The sequence below is a fragment of the Bubalus kerabau genome, chromosome 3, assembly GCF_029407905.1.
Source record: "Bubalus kerabau isolate K-KA32 ecotype Philippines breed swamp buffalo chromosome 3, PCC_UOA_SB_1v2, whole genome shotgun sequence".
Lineage (NCBI taxonomy): Eukaryota > Metazoa > Chordata > Mammalia > Artiodactyla > Bovidae > Bubalus > Bubalus kerabau.
The window spans coordinates 67,289,491-67,311,570 of record NC_073626.1 but is presented as its reverse complement, the minus strand read 5'-3'; the positions used below and the strand labels follow the sequence as shown (position 1 = coordinate 67,311,570).

Here is a 22,080-nt window from a genome sequence, read left to right as displayed (position 1 = left end):
CATATAGATATGGATTTGTGCTTTTCTATCTCTTTAAAAATAGATACTACTCACTAAAAATAGTGAGAAGGAGAAGATTGGAGAAGGCAATGACACCCCACTCCAGTACTCTTGCCTGGAAAATCCCATGGACGGAGGAGCCTGGTGGGCTGCAGTCCATGGGGTCGCTAAGAGTCAGACACGAGTGAGCGACTTCACTTTCACTTTTCACTTTCATGCATTGGAGAAGGAAATGGCAACCCACTCCAGTGTTCTTGCCTGGAGAATCCCAGGGATGGGGGAGCCTGGTAGGCTGCCATCTATGGGGTCACACAGAGTCGGACATGACTGAAGCAACTTAGCAGTAGCAGCACTAAAAATAATACATGAAGATAAATTATCTACATATTTGTAATTCTTCAGAAATCTGCACATGTTCTAATAAAAAATTCTTGGCAAAAATACACCAACTGCCAATTAAATAGATTTAGAAAAATACACCAACTATTACTGGATTGATTCTAATATGATTACTTGAAGCATAAACAATGGATTCCACAAAACTTCCAGGTAGAGATTTTTTCCAAAATATTATATTGTAAAATAACTTAGGAAGTTTTCAAGTAGATATTTGCACAACCATATGTACAACTACATATACTAGCTAGACTCCTAATAGCTAATGACCTAATATATCCATTATATTCTTTGGACTGAATTCTGTTCCTCCCAATGCACTTGTTTCTCCTGCTGGCCTCAGAGGTAGAAATGCCATACTGTGTACTTAAGGCCTTTCCTGTGTGCCTATCCCTAGCTCTTGCTAGAAGCAAATATCTGTCTAGTTGAAGTATTTAGTAGCTCAATAAAACAGCAGAGTAAAAAGGAGGATGGAATTTTATATCCACAAGGCTCAAATACAGACGAACCTTCTTCCACTTATTTATGCTGACTCAACCCAAACATATTCATATCTGAGGGTATTCATGAAAAGTATATCTTAGATCAACAGTTCTGGAGGATTATCTTTCTTGTAAAATATTTCTATTCATATCTAAATATATATCCCTGAAAGCCCAAGAATTGGGAAATGGCAAAAAAAAAAAATCATGGAGGCATATGCTGCATGTATTAGCCACCCTAAATCAGACTGCAACAGTTTCTTTTTGTTTACTAACAATAGCTGATATCTGATTTGTATTGGGCCAGCAGCATCACCATCATATGTACTTTAATTCACCAATAATCTTGCCAGTAGTCTTCCTCCCCCAGCTTCCAAATGGTACAACGTCTAAGTTTTGTTCCGCTGTCGTGGCAAAGTAAAATCCATTCTTTTACTGAGCTTTGCACAAAGACCAATAGGTATCGATTTGCTTGCATTTCACTGTTGAGAAGAAAAACATATAAAGGAACTGCTTTGGTGCTCTTATCTGAGGAAAAATACGGAAAATTTAAAGAGGCTGGCTGCGACAAAATAAAGTGGCAAGAGTTCTTCAAGTGTGGGGAAGGTTTTAATATTAGCAATTCATTGCCTCCAGTCTAGGATTAAATCCAACCCCCTTGAGTCACATAACAGCATGTGGTCCTATATCCCACAGCATCCTTGGAGCAGGACCAGGAAACTCTCGTGGGCAACTCTCAGTCCTCTAGCTGGGTTCTCTCAGCTTCTCTTCTAGAATCAATGATCTCCTACTTCTCTGCTAGTGAAACTGAAAGCTGTTCATTATCCTAGTATGAACATGAGTTTACCCCAGTAGAATGCATGTGAGTCTGTAAAATGAATATGCCCAGCGCTGCATACAATCTGGTCTGCAATTCTGGGGGGCTGCCCTACTGTGTACTGCAGTGTTTGAGCTGGAACAGCCTCACTCTCTCAACACTGGGGCTTCTTAGAGACAGTTCTAAGTAGAAGTCACCACATCCTTCTTTATTCATTTGTTTACACATAAAAATCAGCTCACCTACTGAAAACACACAAGGACAACAGTCTTTTTTTAAAGGGTTCTATAATTTTACAAGATCTAAAAGTTATAAGTATCTGACAATTTTGAAATTTGATGCTCACTGAACCTCCACTATTTAGGGCAACCTTGTTTGAGTTCAAGCTTAAGTGTGATACAACTTTCTAACTAATCCTGACCTTTGTTTGAAACTGACTTCTCTTGGGTCTCCTCCAGAGCTGTAAGACTATAATTAACTTTGGCAGATTCCAAAACCCCTATAACTTTTCATGTCCCATGACTTCGGAATACTACTGTTAGTGAATATTTTTCTGCTTTTTTTGGAAAAGGTCTTAGATCTGTGCTCAAGATTTATTTTTAAAAAGTAGGGGAAAAAAAGAAAATATGATTCTATTTGTGTTACAATTTCTACTATAACTCTTAATATTGGTTCTTTCTAATTGGGTCAGAGTTTAAATAATTTTAATTTGTACGAAATGAAATATATGTTTTGTATTTGATCCTGGAAGTCCACTTCGCTCCATTTTAAGACACATAGGAGCAGACCAAAACAATTTTTAAAAACAGATGTAAAAAATTAAATATTATGATCGTTAACTCTGAGTTCTTTACTGAGATCCAGATCTATACTTCCCGTTGCCTATAAATGGTGTCTATGAGCATGGCTTAAATAATTTAAACATATGTCAATATCTATCACATAATAGAACTGCCTTTCTTCTACAGAAAGAGTGTTTTCTGACTCTACAACCCTGGGATAACTATGTTTCTCTAAATATGAGATGGGAAAGGAAAAGAGAATTAACATTTGTTGAATGTTTTGAGTCACTTACATAATTCATTCATTCTACAAATATTTACTGAATGTCTCTTACATGCCAAGCTCTGTGCCAGGCATATAGGACACCTGATGAGCAACACAGACAATTCAGAACAGGATACGGACATTGAGCAAATAATCACACACAAAATAATCTATGTTCACGTATAATACATGTTATGAAAGAAAAGTACAATGTGTCATCAGAACATACAACTTGATGACCTACACTAGTCTGGTCTTCAAAGTCCTCTAAGGAAATGGCATTAAAGCTTGAAACCTGAAAGATCAGCTGTTATCCTGGTAGGAACTGCATCTTTATGTATAAGATAGTGAAGAAGTCACTATCTGGGAAGGAGCATCCAAAAATGAGGAAGAAACACAGGAGAGTATAGTAAGAAAACCTGAAAGAAGATGGTGTTGCAAGAAAAAAGGTGAGCTCTCTTTGAGGAGAACACCCTCAAAGTTCAAATGACTTAAGAGAAAAGGAGGTCTATCAATTTCGGTTGGCAAGGGGACTTCCCCGACAGTCCAGTGGTTAAGACTCTGCACTTTCACTGCAGGAGGCATGAGTTTGATCCTTGGTCAAGAAACTAAGATCATTTAGCATGACATGGCCAAAAATAAAATTAGGTGGCAAGGAAAAGATGGGTGAAAATCAGAGGAACACTCCATCCACTGCATAAGAATAAAAAGGAGAAAGGGGTACTGATGTTGACAGCTTATAAATCTGTTGGTAAGGTGATAAGAATTCCTTCTGATAGCTTTTACTTTCTCATTAAAGAATGAAATTATCCGCTGCAGGAAATGAGGGGCTAAAAGAAGCAGGGTATGGAAGAGTAAGGAGAGAAGTGAAAGTATAAAACAGTTATTGAGTGGAAGGCAAACTTTCTAGAGATACAAGGTAGTACTGCTAGGCAATGCTGATTATGTATTCGAATTTTATCTTGAATTTAAAGTAAAACCAGCCACCCCAGCTAAGTAATTTTCTCCAGCAACGAGAGTTGAGAATTTGTCAGATGACTATGGCAGAAGAAAAGATTGGCAAATGAACTGAAGGTATTTTCAAGGGAATGGGTATTACAATAGCTCATGAAATCTCAGGTAGGCAAGGAGGTTAGGGTTGAACAATAATAGTAAGTGGTATATGATGAACAGGCAGTCCCAGGGGAGTAAAATTATAGCAATGATGAAACTAGAGCAAATCTGCTGGGATGAAAAGAGATGGTAGGCAAAGAAGGGTATACTTGAAATTAGGATTACAGAGCTGGCACTATAGATCAGAATGTGCCCCTGGAACTAGATGGCTGGGGCAGAACAAACAGCTTAGTGAAGTAAAGAAGTCAGTGCACTAAATGAATGATCTTTATCATCAAAGTCATCAAAATGGCAACAGAGATGGGGGCCATTATGGAACATGTACAGATAGAGCTTAATGGAGGATAGGCAATTTATCACTAGACCTTCCATAAATCAGTTTCACTACCCTTCTAAAAACAAAGAGATAGTGAAACATGCCTGGATTCCAGCCCTAGGACTACATTCTCTCTTCCCAAAATTATAAGTCATGAAATGGACACTTTATTGAAAATCTAAAGGATATTATTATTCCTGGTGCATTAAAAAAAAAAACAAAAACAGACAAGAAAACAGAACCCTCGTGTCCTGATTTCAATGATGAAAAAACACTTTTATTTTTAAATATTTGTTTACTTTATTTATTTATTTGGCTGCACCAGGTCTTAGCTGTGGAACAAGGGGTCTTCAGTCTTTGTGGAAGCATACAGGATCTTTAGTTGTGGTATGTGAACTCTTAGCTGGTGCATGTGGGATTCAGTTCCCTGATCAGGGATCGAACCCGGGAATCTCAGCCACTGAACCACCAAGGAAGTCCAGAAAAATTTTTAAAAGAACAACAATGCATCTCTTACAGAATCAGGAACCATGCTGATCTATACCATTAAGTAGGTCTATACCATTGAGGCAGAGTTCAGAAAATGCCTTGATTAAAAGGATAGACTTTTATGATCAGACACAGCTGGATGTGAATGTAGGCTCCATGCCTTACTATTTATGTAACTTCTAATATCTAAAAAGTGGTATCTTTTTAGATACCAGATCAGCAGAATTACTGAGAGAACTAAATAATAAACATAAAATACCTTTCACAGTACCTAGCACGCAATGGGGAGAAGGCAATGGCACCCCACTCCAGTACTCTTGCCTGGAGAATCCATGGACGGAGGAGCCTGGTGGGCTACAGTCCAAGCGGTCGTGAAGAGTCAGACACGACTGAGCGACTTCACTTTCACTTTTCACTTTCATGCATTGGAGAAGGAAATGGCAACCCACTCGAGTGTTCTTGCCTGGAGAATCCCAGGGACAGGAGAGCCTGGTGGGCTGTCGTCTATGGGGTTGCACAGAGTCGGACACAACTGAAGCGGCTTAGCAGCAGCAGCAGCAGCACACAATGGCCCATAAACGTCGGATTTAATTTTGCCTAAGATTCACTGGGAATCCCAATCCTTCATTTGTAAAGACCATTTAATGAGTAAGAGAAGCAATATTTTCCCAAGGCTGCTTGCCACCTGCAAGAACTGTGGTACCTACCATAAGTAAGCAAAGTAATGGGATTTTTTTCAATAGTGCCTGACTCTGCTATTTTGAGTCAAGTTCACAAAGCTAATTTCTGTCCTGATGTAGGAAGTCCATTTGAACTATTATGTACATTTTTGAAATTTGAAGAATCAAAGTTAGCAAGCCAGAATGATCATGTATGTGGCCATTATATTAATAATAAGCATTAGCACAAGAGAGTATGGCAAATTGATTAAGGACACATGAGTTTAAATCCCAGCTCTGTCCCTCTTTGCTTATGTTGCCTTGGGCAAGTTACAATACCCATTCCTAAACTAACATTGGCTACCCCTTCAGGTTATTATAAGAATTTAAACAGTAATTCACATAAAGAATTTGGCACACTGCCTGGTATTTAATCACTCATTGGATGCTAGCTGGTAGTACTAGTTATATATAAACAAGCAAAAAGATCAGTAAATACTTTATGCAAATTTAAGAGCAGTTTATGAAACAGAAGAGAAAATTTTCCAACAAAAAAAAAATCTGTAAGTTTGAGGATAAAAATCTGCCAAATTTTTCCTGGACCTAGAAAGTTAATTTAGATTATTATATTTAGTTTGGGGAGAACTGCATAAAAAATAGAATTTAGAAATCATATTGGTATTATGCTCACACAAAGGCAAACTATTCCACAATAAAATGATGCACATAACTAAATGGGTAAATCTCAAAAGCATTATACAAAAACAAGAGCAGCCAGTCACAAAGAGTATGTGCTGTATGATTCCACCTGCATGAAGCTGAAGAACAAACAACATTAATCCATGGTAATAAAAATCAGACCTGTGCTCAACTCATGGTGGGGTGGGTGATTGAGTTGGCACAAGGGAATTCTCAAGGGAGATGGAAATGTTCTTTATCTTGGTCTGGGTGATACAGACACAGGTATATATATTTGTGAAAGTTCAATATGCCATACACTTAAGAATTCTGCATTTTACTGTAAGTAAATTAACATACGAATTCATAATTATATGAATTCCTTTCATTTTTCCAAAATAAAGTGTGTCATGACTTAGTGGCTGTTCATTATGTGTTTAATATTTATTTCCTAAACATACACATTAGGCAAAGAATATCATATTAGATTTTATTCTGGATTAGAGCCGTATATGGAAAATGCAATTAAGTCAATTGGTGAACTCAGGTAATATAATAAAGCTTTAAAAAGCAAAACTAACATCTGCTCAATTTAGCTGAAAAAACAAACCTCAAATATTGCAATAAAGGTCTCAATTCATAGTAATTTGCACTTTGTAAAAGGGAATTGCTTAAGATTGAGGGAACTAACGTTATATTAAAAAGAAAAGGAAATTTAGTTTTATTTCTTTAGGATTTCTATCTTTGGAAAATTTTAAATAAACTGCCTTTCAGAAGGTTTCTGGATCCAAGAGTCATTTGGGATACACAAAATGTAGAGAACCAATGCAGCATGCCTGTTTTCTCCTGTGAGATCTGAAATGCTAGCTTTGTGCTGTACAGGTACTCTAAAGTAGTCAATTAAGAAGGAATTCCCTGGTGGTCCAGTGGTTAGGACATCAAGTTTTCACTACTGAGGCCCGGGTTCAATCTCTGGTCAGGGAACTAAGATCCCTGCAAGTCATACGGCATGGCCAAAAACCACAGAGGTCAATTAAGAGAAAAGCAAAGTAGGTCTTACAGGACATCATGCATCTACCCGATGCCAACCACACAGAAAAGAGGTGGGAGAAAAGTGCAATCAACTGTTCACTCCTTCACTCCCTCCCTGCTCTTGGCATCGAGTATGCCAGTACAAGGGGTGGTCATCACATTTGTGATGAATGGTTGGAGCGGATGGACTAAAGAGTTTATTGGTAGATGGACGATGAGGTTTAAGTGTTGAGGATCTGGAAAAACAATGGTGCCACATATTAAAACAAAAGTTGCAAGGGGTAAAATTTTAATGAAAAGAAAATTATTGAATACATACCCTTTGAAGTACAAACAGATTGCCCAGGTAGAAATGTTTATTGGAGGTGAAACATGTAGCATCCAGCCTATGTAGCTGGATGGCTTCCAAGAGGAAGAACTCATTGTAAGGAGGAGCAGAGGCCAAGTCTAGAAACTTGGGGAACACCCACAGCTAGGGGACAGGAAGAGAAGAACTAGGACAATTTGGGTAATAGCCCAGGGAGAAGAATTCTTCGGAATGAGTATTCATCCAAAGTGTCCAATACTGAAAACAGTGAAAAAAGCATATATTTGTAAGTAAGTAAGTAAGTGTTAGTTGCTCAGTCATGCCCGACTCTTTGTGACCCAAGGGCTGCAGCCCACCAAGCTCCTCTCTCCATGAGATTTTCCAGGCATACTGAATGGGTTGCCATTTCCTTCTCCAGGGGATCTTCCTAACCCAGGGATCGAACCCAGGTCTCCTGCACTGCAGGCAGATTCTTTACCAACTGAGCTACAGGTAAGCTACTATGTAATTACAAAATATTGTTTTTATCTATCCTAATTTTATTTTCAAATAAAGGGTCGAAGTTACCACAAATTAATTCAGACTTTATAGTGAACAAACATTGCACCAAAGGAAAAAAAATTGGAATCCTTCCCCAGATTAGTAGGAAATAAATTGAAAAATACCCTGATGCTGGGAAAGACTGAGGGTAGGAGGAGAAGTGGGCAACAGAGGATGAGATGGTTAGATGGCATCACTGACTCAATAAACATGGGTTTGAGCAAACTCAGGGAGATAGTGAAGGACAGGGAAGTCTGGCGTGCTGTAGTCCATGGGGTCACAAAGAGTCAGACACTTAGCAACTGAACAACGACAAATTTGGAGACGGAAAGAGAGAGAATGGGTCCATACTCCCCAAGCTAGGCATTGGTTAGCTCAGTAAGAGGAGGTTGGCTGTTGCAGGGCAGAGGGTGGGAGGTCAGGGCGGGGTGATGGCCAGGGCACCCCAAGAAGGTCCAGGCAGTCAGGTATCGCTAGTTAAGGCATTAGCTAAATCTGCAAGAGTATCCAACTTGTGTGTGTGTGTGCGTGTGTGCGTGTGTGTGTGTGTGTTAGTCGCTCAGTCATGTCCAACTCTTCGTGACCCCATGCACTGTAGCCCGCCAGGATCCTCTGTCCACGGAATTCTCTAGGCAAGAATACTGGAGTGAGTTTTCATTCCCTTCTCCAGAGGATCTTCCCAACTCAGGGATCGAATCTAGGTCTCCTGCATTGCAGGCAGATTCTATACTGTCTGAGCCACTAGGAAAGCCCAGCAGATATTACTCATGTTTCCCTAATTTGAAAATATACCAGAAATAAGTATCAGAACTCAGCAATCAATATTATCTGATTTTATATTTAAACACAGACCCAGAATAACAGGTTAAGTAATTTGGTCATGCTCATACACTTAATTAGTGTCAAAATTTACTAATTATTATCAGCTCATTGGGAAAATGTAGTTTGCAAATACAAAAGTCCATAAATTGGTCACCAACACCAAGTCGAAAACTGGGGCAAGGGAGGGGGATTCTTTTTCAGAACTGTTTTAATAAACAATTTATCATTTCATTGCACCATCTGAATACCTGCCTTAATTTTCTGGGTTGATTTGACCAGACCAAGTGACTCAGCAGAATAGAACTAAAATTGTTTTTCTCCATTTTCCATGTTATGAAAACTAGAGAGAATGCACCCCTTATTATGATAGTGGATTTACAACAGCAAAATACACTCATAAACTGGAAGCTGCTCAGACAGGTCATTATCTCCAAAAAAAAGAAGACTGCTAGGCTTTGAGGCAAAGGATAAATTAACTGGAGTGAAAGAATTTCTTTTCCAAATTCCAGATGTAAACAGCTTGACACTTTTGAAAGAGGGGTTATGAGGGTTACAGCGTTTTTGTGTCTTCCTCATGTCTTTTATCATAATCAACTTCAGCTGTTATATGACTCCAAAGTATGACACTTTGAGTGTGAACAAATTTTATTTTCTTCCCGGAGCATGTGACTATGCCAGTGTGTTTCTCCACAAGCAAGTGAGCTTGGTTTTGCCTGTCTCCTTGTCTTTATCACTCCCGTTATACCAGGGAACAGGAAAGCATTCCTCTTTATAAAGAGGAACATACACACTGAACACAGGAACAACATATTCACTCTCGCTTTTACACATTGAAATATGCTATGCTAAGTCACTTCAGTTGTGTCCGACTCTGTGCGACCCCACAGACGGCAGCCCACCAGGCTCCCCCGTCCCTGGGATTCTCCAGGCAAGAACACTGGAGTGGGGTGCCATTGCCTTCTCCAATGCATGAAAGTGAAAAGTGAAAGCGAAGTCGCTCAGTCGTGTCCGACTCTCCGCGACCCCATGGACTGCAGCCCACCAGGCTCCTCTGTCCATGGGATTTTCCAGGCAAGAGTACTGGAGTGGGGTGCCATTGAGAGTGTCATTAATGTCTTCTCTCTGTCACACATTGAAGTGCTATACTATTCTAACCATAAGTTCTAGACAAATTGATAGAGCATGCATGTACTTGGCCTGAAATGTTGCCTCACTGAGTGCTCTATATACAATACAAATGAGCTTCTCAGTTTGTTTTGAGCAACCATAACAGGAGTAATCCTTAAAATAGCACCACGGTTGGACACCAGTGATTTCCAGCTGATTTTACGACACTGTAAACACTCTCAGTTGCATTCAAAAGCAACATAATTCTAAATAAATCATTTTAATTCACTTTTGTTTTTAAAAGCTGTTTGAGGTACCTTTGATGCACACTGCCTTATGTCAAATACTTGTCACTCTGATAAGATACAGTGGAAATCAACAGTGAAACTGTTTCAGTCTAATGAAAATTGATGCTTCAAACTTATTTACAACTTAATAAAGATTCCACTTCCATATATGACAACTTACAGACCAAATCAGTACAAATTAGTATTTCAAGAAAGTAAAAAAGAACTGGTTGTAGTTACAATGCTTTTGCAGAAACAAATGCAACATTAGTCATACTTTTTTTTTTAAAAAGGAGAAGAAAAAAACCTAGAAATAATGCAAATTTCCAGGACCCTTAGAATGAATAAATGAAGAGTGGTATATTTGTATGATAGAATACTATCCAGTAATTAAAAACTTATGCTATAGACAGCATAATGAGTATTATGAGAAAGGCACACACAGACACACTGTCTATATGTATATAATGATGCCTCTCATCAAAGTTGAAATCAGACAAAATTATTCTTGCTGCTAGAACTTCCGCCAGAGGTTACCTCTGGGAAGAAAGGTGGGATCAGTGACTTGGAGGTGGCACAAGGAAGTGTTTCTGGTGATGGTACCCATCTTGATCTGTGCAGTGGCCACATAAGAGTGTTTACTTTGTGAAAATACACTGGGCTGTATGCTTAGGATTTGTTCCTCTTCTGCACATATGCTATATTCCATTTAAGGGTTTATTTTATGGAAAGATGGAGTAAGTAGACTCCATCCCATCTCTCCCACTGAACGCAGTTATAAAACAGAATTTGAGAAGTAGCTCCTCAAGGACTCTGAAAAGCACACAGGAGTAGAAAGTTTGAGAAAGAAGCCCAGCACCATCAAACCGATGGTGCATTTGCCGTTCTTTCCACTTCTAGTACCTTCCCGCCTGGTTTCAACACAGCCTGGAAGAAGATATCATGCAGACAGGCCTCTAGAAAAAGCCCTCCGGTTCTAACTCAGGAAGTGGGAAGGGGTCTCCTAACACTCCAGCGCTTCCATCCCATCTGTGAAGCAATCCTGGGTCAGCAGTGGCAGCAGCAGCAGCTGCAAGGGAGGTCCTCAGACGCCTAGAACGCTGCCGGAGGAGAGCCCTCCTTTCCGACTGGGGCGAGCCCCAGCGCTCTGTCCTTACTGGGCCCCCGATATGCAAGAAGTCACAGGAAGTACATCCCAGAGTGGGATACACAAAGCCCCAGCCTTCTGGCCAAAGAACCAAAAGGGGGAGCCCCCCAAAATTGAAGAGTACTGAGACAATTATGGAGAGGGAAGGGCTTGGGAAATGATCCCATGGCAATATTTATGAACTGCTGGGCTCACTCCTGGGTATGCTCTGACACTAGGAAGTATACAATGGACTTTGAAAACTGATCTATGGTACAAATCACTGCCCTGATCTCACACTGGCCACTAAATAGTCCGCACACATGGGATAGGCCTGAAAGGCACTTCCAAATGCCTTTGGAAACCAGTCTTCAGAAGACTAGTCAGAATTTGCAGCCTAAATCGAGTTAGGTTGACTGCTGCCAGAACAAAAAAATTGCATCATTCTCCATACAATCTTAAAGACCCAAAGTCTTAGGACATAATATTCAAAATGTCCAGGATATAAGAAAAAACTATTCTGCATATGAAGAACCAGGAAAATCTCAGTTTGTATGGGAAAAAAAAATCAGATGACACAAATGTTGAAATTATCCAACAATGACTTTAGGCAGTTTTCTAAAAATTCTCCAAAAAGTAAATGGTGAACACCCTTGCAATGAAGCAGATGATAGAAAGACTCAAAGAAACTCAAGATATCATAAAGAATCAAGAGAAAAATCTTAATTTAAAAAATTATAATAACTGACAATTTAAAATACACTGGATGAGTTCAGCAACAAAATGGAGATAACAAGGAAGAAGTCAATAAACCTGAAGGAATACAAACAGAAATTATCCAACCTAAAGAACAGAGGAAGACTGGAGGAAAATGAACAGAACCTCTGGGACCTATGGGAAATACCAAAAGATCTAAAATTCATATAACCATATACTCACAAGTAAAGAGAATGTGTTACAAAAGTAAATATTTGAAAAAATAACTGCTGGAAGTTTCCCAAATTTGAAAAAAGGTATAAACGTACAGATACAAGAAGGTAGGTTAACCCTGAATAGTATAAACCCAAAGAAATCAACGTCTAAATATACTGTAATCAAACTGCTGAAAACTAAAGACAAAGAAAAAATTATTGAAAGCAGCCAGAAATCTGATGCATTACTTACAGGAGAACAATGATTTCAATGACAACCAATTTCCCATGAGAAACAGTGAGGACAGAAATAATTGAAATAGTATAAATGAATTCTATATCCAGTGAAAATATCCTTTAGGAATGCATATGAGATAAAGACATTTTTATATGAAAGAAAACTGATAGAACTGGCTGCCAGCAGAACTGCTCTAAGTATAAAGGAAGTTCTTCAGACACAAGGAAAATGATACCAGAATGAAGCCTAGGACATAAGGGAAGAAGGTGGAACAATAGAAATTATAAACATCTGTATAAATACAGTAGGCCATTTTTCTCCTCTTGAGCTATTTAGACATATTTAATGTTTGAAACAGACATTAATGGTTGAAAGAGAAAGCATAACATTGTCTTATGGAAAGACATATATCACACAGACACATACGTGGGTGTGTTTGTGTGTGTGTATACACTCACGTTCACAAGGGTGAGAGAGAAAGATGGAGAGATTCATTCTAATAATCCAAGAGAAAGCCAGGAAATAGGAAACAGGAATGAAAAAGAGAGGGAGTGAACATAAAACGAATAAAATAAAGGCGCTAAATGCAAACATATAAGTAATTACAGCAGATGTAAATTATCTAAACATACTAATCAAAAGGCAAAGATGGACAGAACGGATAGAAAACCAACACCAACCTAAAAACCAATTATATTACATCTAGAGGAAATCTATTTAAAGCAGAATGATACAGATATGTTAGAAGAAAAAGAATAGAAAAAGATATACCTTGCAAACATTGACCAAAAGAAAAGTGGAGTAGCTATACTAACACAAAACAAAATAGACTTAGAAAAGAGAAAAATTATCAAAGATAAAGAGGAACAGTACATCATTGGGTCAATTCACCAATAAGACATAAAAATATTAAATGTATACACACAAAATAGTATCCCATTTGACTTCATGGAACAAAACTGACAGACTGAAAAGAGAAATAGAAAAATTTACAATATTTGGAAACGTAAACACTTCTCTCACAGTGATCAATAGACGTAGTAGACAAAAAACTAACGAGAATCAAATAATCTACTTGACATTTAAAGAACATTCCATCCAACAATACCAGAATACATACTTCCCAAGTACACATGAAGCATTCACCAAGATAGATCATATCCTGGGTCATATGATAAATCTTAACAAATTAAAAAAACTAAAATCATACAAATTATATTCTTTGACTATAATGGAATTTAGAATAAAAATTAATAACATAAGAACAGAAAAAACTCCAAACAGCACCAGATTTAACAATGCAATCCTAAATAATGCATGAGTCACAGAGGTAGTCTAAAGGGAAATTATAAAACGTTTTGAACTGAAGAAAAACCAAAATAAAACCTTTCAAAACCTGTGAAATGCAGCTAGAGTCATCCTTAGATGCAGAGCAACTGGAACTCTTAAGTGTTGCTAGTGCAAGAGTGAAGAGTCATTTTGGAAACAGTCTGGCAGTTTCTTTATAAAGTTCAGCACACCCTTACCATTTAACCCAATAATCCTATTCATCGATATTTACCCTAAAGAAGTGAAAACTTATATTTACACAAAAACCTATACACAAATGTTTATAATAGCTCTATCTATGATTGCCAAAAGCTAGAAACAAGCCAAATATCCTTTAAGACAAGCAAATGGTAATATATCCAAGTAATAAAACATTTAGCAGCAAAATGGAATGGACTACTGATATATGCAAAAACTTAGATAAATCTCAAAGATATTTTGCTGTGTGAAAGAGGCCAATGTCCAAAAGTTACATACTTTATCATTCCATGCACACTACAATCTCAAAAAAACAAAAGCATAGCAATGAAAAACAGATTAGTGATCGCCAGAGGTTAAGGGTGGGAGAAGCTTATAATCATAAAGGAATAGGATGAGCTGAATTGAGTTTTTTGTTCGTTTTGAAGTTATGGAACTGTTCTGTATCCTGATTGTGCTGGTGGTTACACAAATTTAAATATGTGTTAAAATTCAAAGAACTGTATACCGAAATAAAGGATCAAATTTTATCATTAATTTAAAAAATAAAATTAACACAAACAAAGGAACATTTTTATAAGTTTACATTTAATATGTGGGGCACTATACAGTCCATGGAATTCTCCAGGCCAGAATACTGGAGTGGGTATCCCTTCCCTTCTCCAGCAGATCTTCCCAATCCAGGAATAGAACCAGGGTCTCCTGCATCGCAGATGGATTCTTTACCAACTGAGCTAACAGGGAAGCCCAAGCAGGGCACAAACGTCCCCAAATGAGGTTTAAATATCTAGGTAACATCAAGACTAGTCTGCTGACCACAGGCGAAAACCAGAAAGATAGTGGTATACTCACCACTGCTTGCTCCTCTACAGTTTCCATTACTGGAATCCATAGGAAAATCTGAAAGGAGATGACAGAGTACAGTAAGAGTCATACCATTCATTATTATTTCAAGAATTCTCATACTAAAATCTAATTCAGTCACAAGCTGATTTGGATAACAACCCAGGTGTCTCAAGGAAATGGATTCCTATTCGCGTCGTGACACTATCTTTTGTAGGTCAAGTAAGAACAAGACGCATTCTTTCATGTGATTGAAAGCTGATATACTCTTGAATCCCTGTCAACTGTGGATACATTTCTGGATTTAATAAACAAAGTTTTTGAGTTTCATGAAAATTTCCAACAATTAAGCATATACTAGGTACTCACCCAACACTTTTCGAGATGGCTACAATAACTAAATACACCTTTTCCATAATAGATGTATCACACTTTACTGGCATCCATTTTAATTCTTAGTGCTTAAGGAAAATGTGCAGAAAGTGTTCCTGTGCTCCTGGTTAAGCGCACACTAAATGGGTGTTTAGCAGAAAGGAAGTCTACCATCAAGGGACTACTCAAGCCAGTGCAATTAATAGACATAATAATAATTGGAAATTTGCCATTGACTCTTTTTAAGATCCCCAAATCCCAGAAAATGGTAACATGATTAATGGTAATGAAAACGGTGATTATGTTAAGTTCTTCTTTGTTCTAGTTAAGAAAGCAGCCTCTAATGAATAATACTGACTGCCCCAACAAAGCATTATGCTGTACATAATTACATGTTCTTACTGACACTTCAGTTCAGTACACTTACACCAGCATTTTCCATTTGCATTAAGACCTTGTGTTAAATGAGTTTAATGCCTCTGTTTATCCTAGTAGAAAATAATGTTCTTCCTCTGTCCTTTTTTCATAGGTTGTATCATGAATAAACGAAACCAGAAGGTATAACACCATTTTAGAACAATAACACTCAAAACTACAATTAATGGATTACTTTCCCAGGCTTAGTAATCATCAGCTGGTATTTTAAAATCTATAGGAAATCCTAGGGAGTTCCCTGGTGACCTAGTGGTTAGGATTCTGGGCTTTCATTCCTATAGTCAGAGTTCAACCCCTGGTCGGAGAACTGGTATCCTGCAAGCTGTGCAGTGTGGCTAAAAACGAAAAAGAAAAAAATAAGAAAAGGACATCCCTGGTGGTCCAGTGGTTGAGAGTCCGCCTGCCAATGCAGAGGACAAGGGTTCAGTCCCTGGTCCAGAAAGATTCCACGCGCTGAGGGGCAACTAAGCCCGTGCACCACAGCTCCTGGTGTGGACATGCTCAAGACCACACGCTGCACCTACTGAGCTGGGGCGCCCAGAGCCCACGCTCCAAAATGAGAGAGACCACCGCAGTGAGAGGCCCACGCACGGCAACCAGAGCGCAGCCTCCCTGGACACAACTCAAGAAAGCCCACATGCAGCAGCAGAGGCCTAGTTCAGCCAAAAATTAACAATAAATAAAAAATAAGGAAAAAGCTATATCCTAGGAAAATATGCACATGATTTATACAAGGATGATCTCTCTGTGAATTACAAAAGTATACTGACCCACATGTAAAGTAATTGTTCAATGTCAACAGGTTCAAATAAAGCTGAAAAAATCCTTCTCTCAGAAAATGAAAACCCCTTTAAAGCAGCTGATCCTAGGCGTTTGGTTTTCTTCTTTCATTCTTATTCATAGGAAAATGTTTCTACATTTTTTTAAAGTGCTTAGACATCAGCTGTTAGAATTATAAGAGAGAAAGCCAAAGTTTTCTGATTCTAAGTAATCCCAAAAAAGCCTGTTTTCAGAAAGTTAAACTTAGGAATTCTAACAAATTATCCTAAATTAAAATAGTAGGTATTACTAGCAGGTTTTAATGCCCCACGGATTTCAAGTAGGTGTCATAGAGGTTTCCAGAAGAAGAGTTCTAAGAAGGAGCTGGGAAAAGAAGACAGGGTTTTCCAAATAGAAAACAGCACGTGCCAGAGTCTGGGGTGAGAAACCAAAGACCTCGTGGAGTAAGAAGGCATGAAATCATGAAAGCTAGCGGCAGATACCAGAAAATTTTAAACAGATTTGTATTTCAGAATGATCACCCTATTGGAACATGGAGGGGCCATAATGGAGGTGAGCAAGCCAATTATCATTCTAGCTTCACAATCCATGGAAGAAATGGTGAGGTCCAAACAATGAAAGTAGCATTAGAGAAGATGGGGAAGGAATTGTATTCAGAGTTGACCTAAAGCACCTGATATCAACTGAATCTGGGGGATAAAGAACAGGTGGAAGCAAGGCTGCCTTCAGACCTGGAATATGGGTGGGTGTGCCCTTAACAATATAGAAAATACTAGAAGAGAACAGACCTATGAAGGTAAGGAAATGAAAAGTTCACTCTGGGGCCTGCCTGCAGAGACCGAGGAGATCAGGGATAGACAGGAGAGTACAGAATGTATGTTCTCTCCTGTCTCAGAAGTGCAGAGAAATACTTATCTCTCATCCCTTGGAATTCATTGTCCAGAGTTGCCTTCTATTCTCTAAAGCCACATATAAATCAAAATACAATGAAAACAAAAGGGTTACTGTAACTGAAATCTGATGGTCAAAGTGAAAGTCGCTCAGTTGTGTCCGCCTCTTTGCAACTCCATGGACTATACAGTCCATGGAATTCTCCAGGCCAAAATACTAGAGTGGGCAGCCTTTCCCTTTTCTAGGGGATCTTCCCAACCCAGGGATTGAACCCAGGTCTCCTGCATTGCAGGTGGATTCTTTACCAGCTGAGCTACAAGGGAAGCCCAAGAATACTGGAGTGGGTAGCCTATCCCTTCTCCAGCAGATCTTCCTGACCCATGAATTGAACCAGGGTCTCCTGCTTCACAGGCAGATTCTTTACCAACTAAGCTATCAGGGAAGCCCTTCTGATGGTCAAAAGACACCAATTCTCTGTACAGTTAACATCACCTGTTTCTTCGTAAGAGAGGAAGTATAACTTGGAACAGGCCCTGGTTTGAATCTTCTATTAATAGTTTTATGGACTTGGATCACTTAGCTTCTCTGTATCCCTCAGCCTCCCTTTCTGCAGATAGGAGTAATAGTACCTACCATGTAGTTATTACGAGAATTAAAGAAATTAACATGCATCACATACTAAGCAGCACATCCACATGCTAAGTGTTGTTAGTTCTTTTTCTCTGGCCAGTAATGATTCCTGGTCTGAGAATGACATCTTCCCAATCACACTGCTGTTGTCTTACCCTTTATTATTCACTTCATATAGCTACTTCTTTTGCTCTTCACAGTCTCTATGTTAATGCCACACGACTTGCTCAAGGTATAACTTTTTTTTTTTTTGCTGCACCATGCAGCATATGGGATCTTCATTCCCTGACCAGGGATCGAACCCATGCCCTCTGCAGTGGAAGCACATAGTCTTAACCACTGGACCACCAGGGGAAGTCCCTCAAAGTATACCATTAATGGCAAATCTGGGATTCCAACTAAGGGCCAAAACTCTAAAACTGGTTTTCTTTAAACTGAAGACATATGGCCAATTTTTAATCATTCAAAACTCTCTATCTATATGGTGATAACTGGTCTCCTCTTTCCATACACCTAGTAGGAGAAAGGACAAATATAACTTAGTCAATTTTGCTATATGTAGCAAGCAACTATTTAGAATTTTGTGGAAACAAGATAGAAAAGAATTATTAATATACAATTTGGAGACTACCTAAGATCCCATTACCACTGATAACTGTGTTAGCTATAAACATAATATCATTGTATTCTAAGGTACTCCTTCCTAGCCCCATCCAGAGTGCCTTTCAAAACTTCACACAATGAAGTCTTACCCTAAAATTTCCATTTCCCCTTTCCATTCCATTTTCCTCCTCATATCACACTAAATAATTCTCCCTTCTTGCTATTTGGCCCCTCAAATATTTGTAGACCAGGGCTAAAGAAAAGGCTGCCTGTTCCCCAGAAAGTGGAGAAATGATTAAACAGCAGTGCACGCATGTGAAAGCTGGCGCAGCTCTGCCAGGCGAGAGAGGGCTGGGAGAAATGTGCTGCTCAAGAGCTGGGTGACAAAAAGCAGCAGAGACTGAGGAGTGATTATAAAGCCCTTGGCATGGCAACCCAGGGGGCAGTATAACTGCTGTGAAATATCATACCATACATTTTCTTAAACACTCAATGTCTTCATTTCTGAGATAAACTGTTTGTAATTAACAGACATCCGTCAAGCTCATTCTTTATTCCTATTGCTCCCAAAGGGATTTGTTCTTGAGCCCGAGGTCCAGGTCAATTCGTGTAAAATGAAATACTAAGTTTATATTCAGAAGAAATAAGACTGGCCTACCCAGGGTGTTCTCAGTATGAAGCTTGTTTCCCAGAGTTGAACTGACAAAAGCTCTAAGCTCTATCTGCATTTACCAACAGACTAGGTTTGTCCAAATAAACAAAAAAATAAAATTTAATACCAATGATAATAATGGTAAAATAGCAATAGCAACAGCAGCAATTTGTTGAGGACTAACTATGCATGAGATACTACAGATGCTGTTTAACTCCACCTTCACCATCTCCATGGGATATAGGCAGTATGTCCTCATGTCACAGATTAGAAAACTCTGCATTGGAGAGGCTATACAACTGCCCTATAGTAATAGCTGATATGAGGCAGAGTCAAGATTGAACATCTGGTCTTTCCCACTCCACGCCCATACCCTTTATTCATCATATGATATTAAATATTTGACTATTAACTGGGTGAATGACTAAACTGAACTGAAATCACAGATAAAGCAGGTGTACATGCAGTCACAGGTCTACAATAAATACAAAATGTAGAAAAAGAATAAATTTAATGTGAATTTATTAGTAATCATCAAGAGGATAGGATATTTTCTGTATAAAAATCTGCTTGCCCTTAGTACTTCAAAACAAAAAGTAGACTGAAGCAATATCCCATTCAATAAAATTCTGCTTTGTAAAATGTTCTTAAACTTGTTGGTGGAGTCATAATACCCTACAAGGGAACAGATTTGTGTAAATGGTAGGATTTGAAAATCCTCTTGACATTGAAGGTATGTAAAAGGTGGTTCTATTTTATTCAGGGAGACCTCATTTTTATATTCTGCTAGATTCTAGGCATAAGACATAGGAACTCTGTTTATACTTAGAGGAAGGGAAAAAAAAACCCTGCTTCATGAACTATCATATCCCACTGAAGCAAGGCGCATATTGCATCGTAAATTAAACTGGCCACATGTGGTAGTTCTTAAGTAATTCCAGGTGCCTGATAGTTTGACCCAGCATAGGGAATGTAATTTTCAGCAAGCTGCAGCCTTGGAAGTCAGGGGACCCTTCAGGCTAGAATCCACCACTCCATTCCCTGCCCCCTCCCCTTCAGCTCCCTCCTGCCACCACAGTCTCTGATTCACACTGGGGGACAGGGGAAGGGGAAGGGAGAACATCACCAACAAACAGTTCCAACTGCCACCTACCCCTACTTCTTTTTCTAGCAAGGGCAACTGTCAGCAAAGCACATTACAGCCTTTTAAAGCAGCTTAGTAATCAGGTCCCATGGACTGACAAATTGTTTCCATGCATGTCTTATTTGAGTGCTTCAATGAGTCAATTGTTCTACATTTGGTCCACGATGATAGGTAATTCAGGGACACTTGAGGAAACTGCTCCCTATCCATACTGACCATGGCTTTTGAGAGCCACTAACTTTGCCAAACCTCTCTCAGTTGAGGTCCATCTCTAGGAGAGGTTTCAGAGCAGGATGAGGAATGCATTTCAGTGTGAACCGTGGCCACCGCATTCCTAGCCCTTGGCCTGAGAGGAGTGTCTGCATTTAACTGATCTACGTGCCTGACAGACCAGGGCAGCTCTTTCCCAGCATCTGTACAGCCTATAACATTAATGAGTATAAAAGCTCAAGTGCTCTTTTAGCCCAAAGATAAATAAGAAATACATTTCTTTGTGATTTGTTTAATCAGTTGTTGATTATTAAAAGCAAGACAACACTAGGTATAGTCAAAGGTGATAAATTGAGGTGACCATCAAAAAAATCTGGAAATCTTTCTTTTCAGTTTGGTTTTGCAGCTATTTGTACTAGTACTTTTCCCCTCCCTAGTCCTTTATGTTAAGTGGGTCACTGTACACAGAAAGCATTTTTTCCAAATCAATTCCTTGACCAAGAACTGTTCACCTAGGAATGGACTAAGGACATGAGCTTAGGCTCAACAAGTTGAGAGGCAAAAGAAGAAAAAGTTGATGCCCAAGAAATGAACAGAGAAGGAGGTATAAAGTCATCACACCTAAGGGCAGAGTTGATCTGGGGAGGGTGTGAAAGAGGACCAGTCATAAAAGATTGGGTTTATTTAAAGTATATGAAGGGTGAAGTTTTCGAGTTTTGGGTAATTGGTAGGAATGACATTGAGTTAGAATTAAATGGACCATAATGAACTAGGTTTAGCTGGACTCTTAAGAGTTATGACTGTCCTAATTAGATCAAACACTAGTGAGAAAACAACTCGTGACTGATTCCATTTAACACAAAACTGTAATAAAGTTTTACAGTAGGGGAAGATTGAAATGAATCTGTGGTTGATGCACACACAGAAAGGCAATGAAGGCAAATTATTTGCAGAGCATAAGAGTGGGATAAGGGGTGAGATTAAAAATAACATTACATGAGTGTATGATGATAACATGCCTTAAATATAACTCCTTTCATCCATATGTCATTTACAAAATGACTTGAAGGCATGTGGGAATGTGAAAAGAGCCCAGCAATTTCACTTCACCAGCTCTGTGGCTGGAGCAAGTCTCAGAAGCTAATTAGCAGTGCATAGCAATGTTTCACAGCTATTTCAGCCTGGAATGGAAGAACAATTTATCTCATTGAAAGGAGGGGGAAATTTAAGGTGAAGGTAATTGCTCAAATTGGATGTTGAGCAAACACATACCACTAACATCTGTGGGTTGGGGTAAGGTTACTGAAATTATCTTGGCATTTTTAATGGTAAGAAGAAAACGGTGCTTCAGTTTTCTGTTTTCACCATACAGTCTTTACAAGTAGCTAAACATGAGGGATAGAGAAAACTGATGGCTGAGAACGCACAAACGTTCAGTGATTATAAACAAATAGCACCCTATATGTGGTTACTAGGACATGTAAAAAGCGGAAGTGAAGGGGCAGTGTTGGGCAGAAGTGTGATGGGAGTGGAATGAACTTGAGTGTTTTAGTAAGACAGATCGCCTGTACGAATAGACTGCATCGGTTTAGAAGGGAGGTGAGAAGAGAGAAAAAAAGGCACCGT

The 22,080-nt window shown here is 38.8% G+C and overlaps 1 protein-coding gene across 1 annotated transcript in view; it reads right to left on the bottom strand.

Moving 5' to 3' along the window:
• Positions 1-22,080, bottom strand: part of FRZB (frizzled related protein) — a 34,209-nt gene that overhangs the window by 10,795 nt on the left and 1,334 nt on the right. Inside the window, exon 2 of the mRNA XM_055572007.1 lies at positions 14,747-14,794. Coding sequence (XP_055427982.1) covers positions 14,747-14,794 — 48 coding nt within the window. The remainder of the gene's footprint in view (positions 1-14,746; positions 14,795-22,080) is intronic.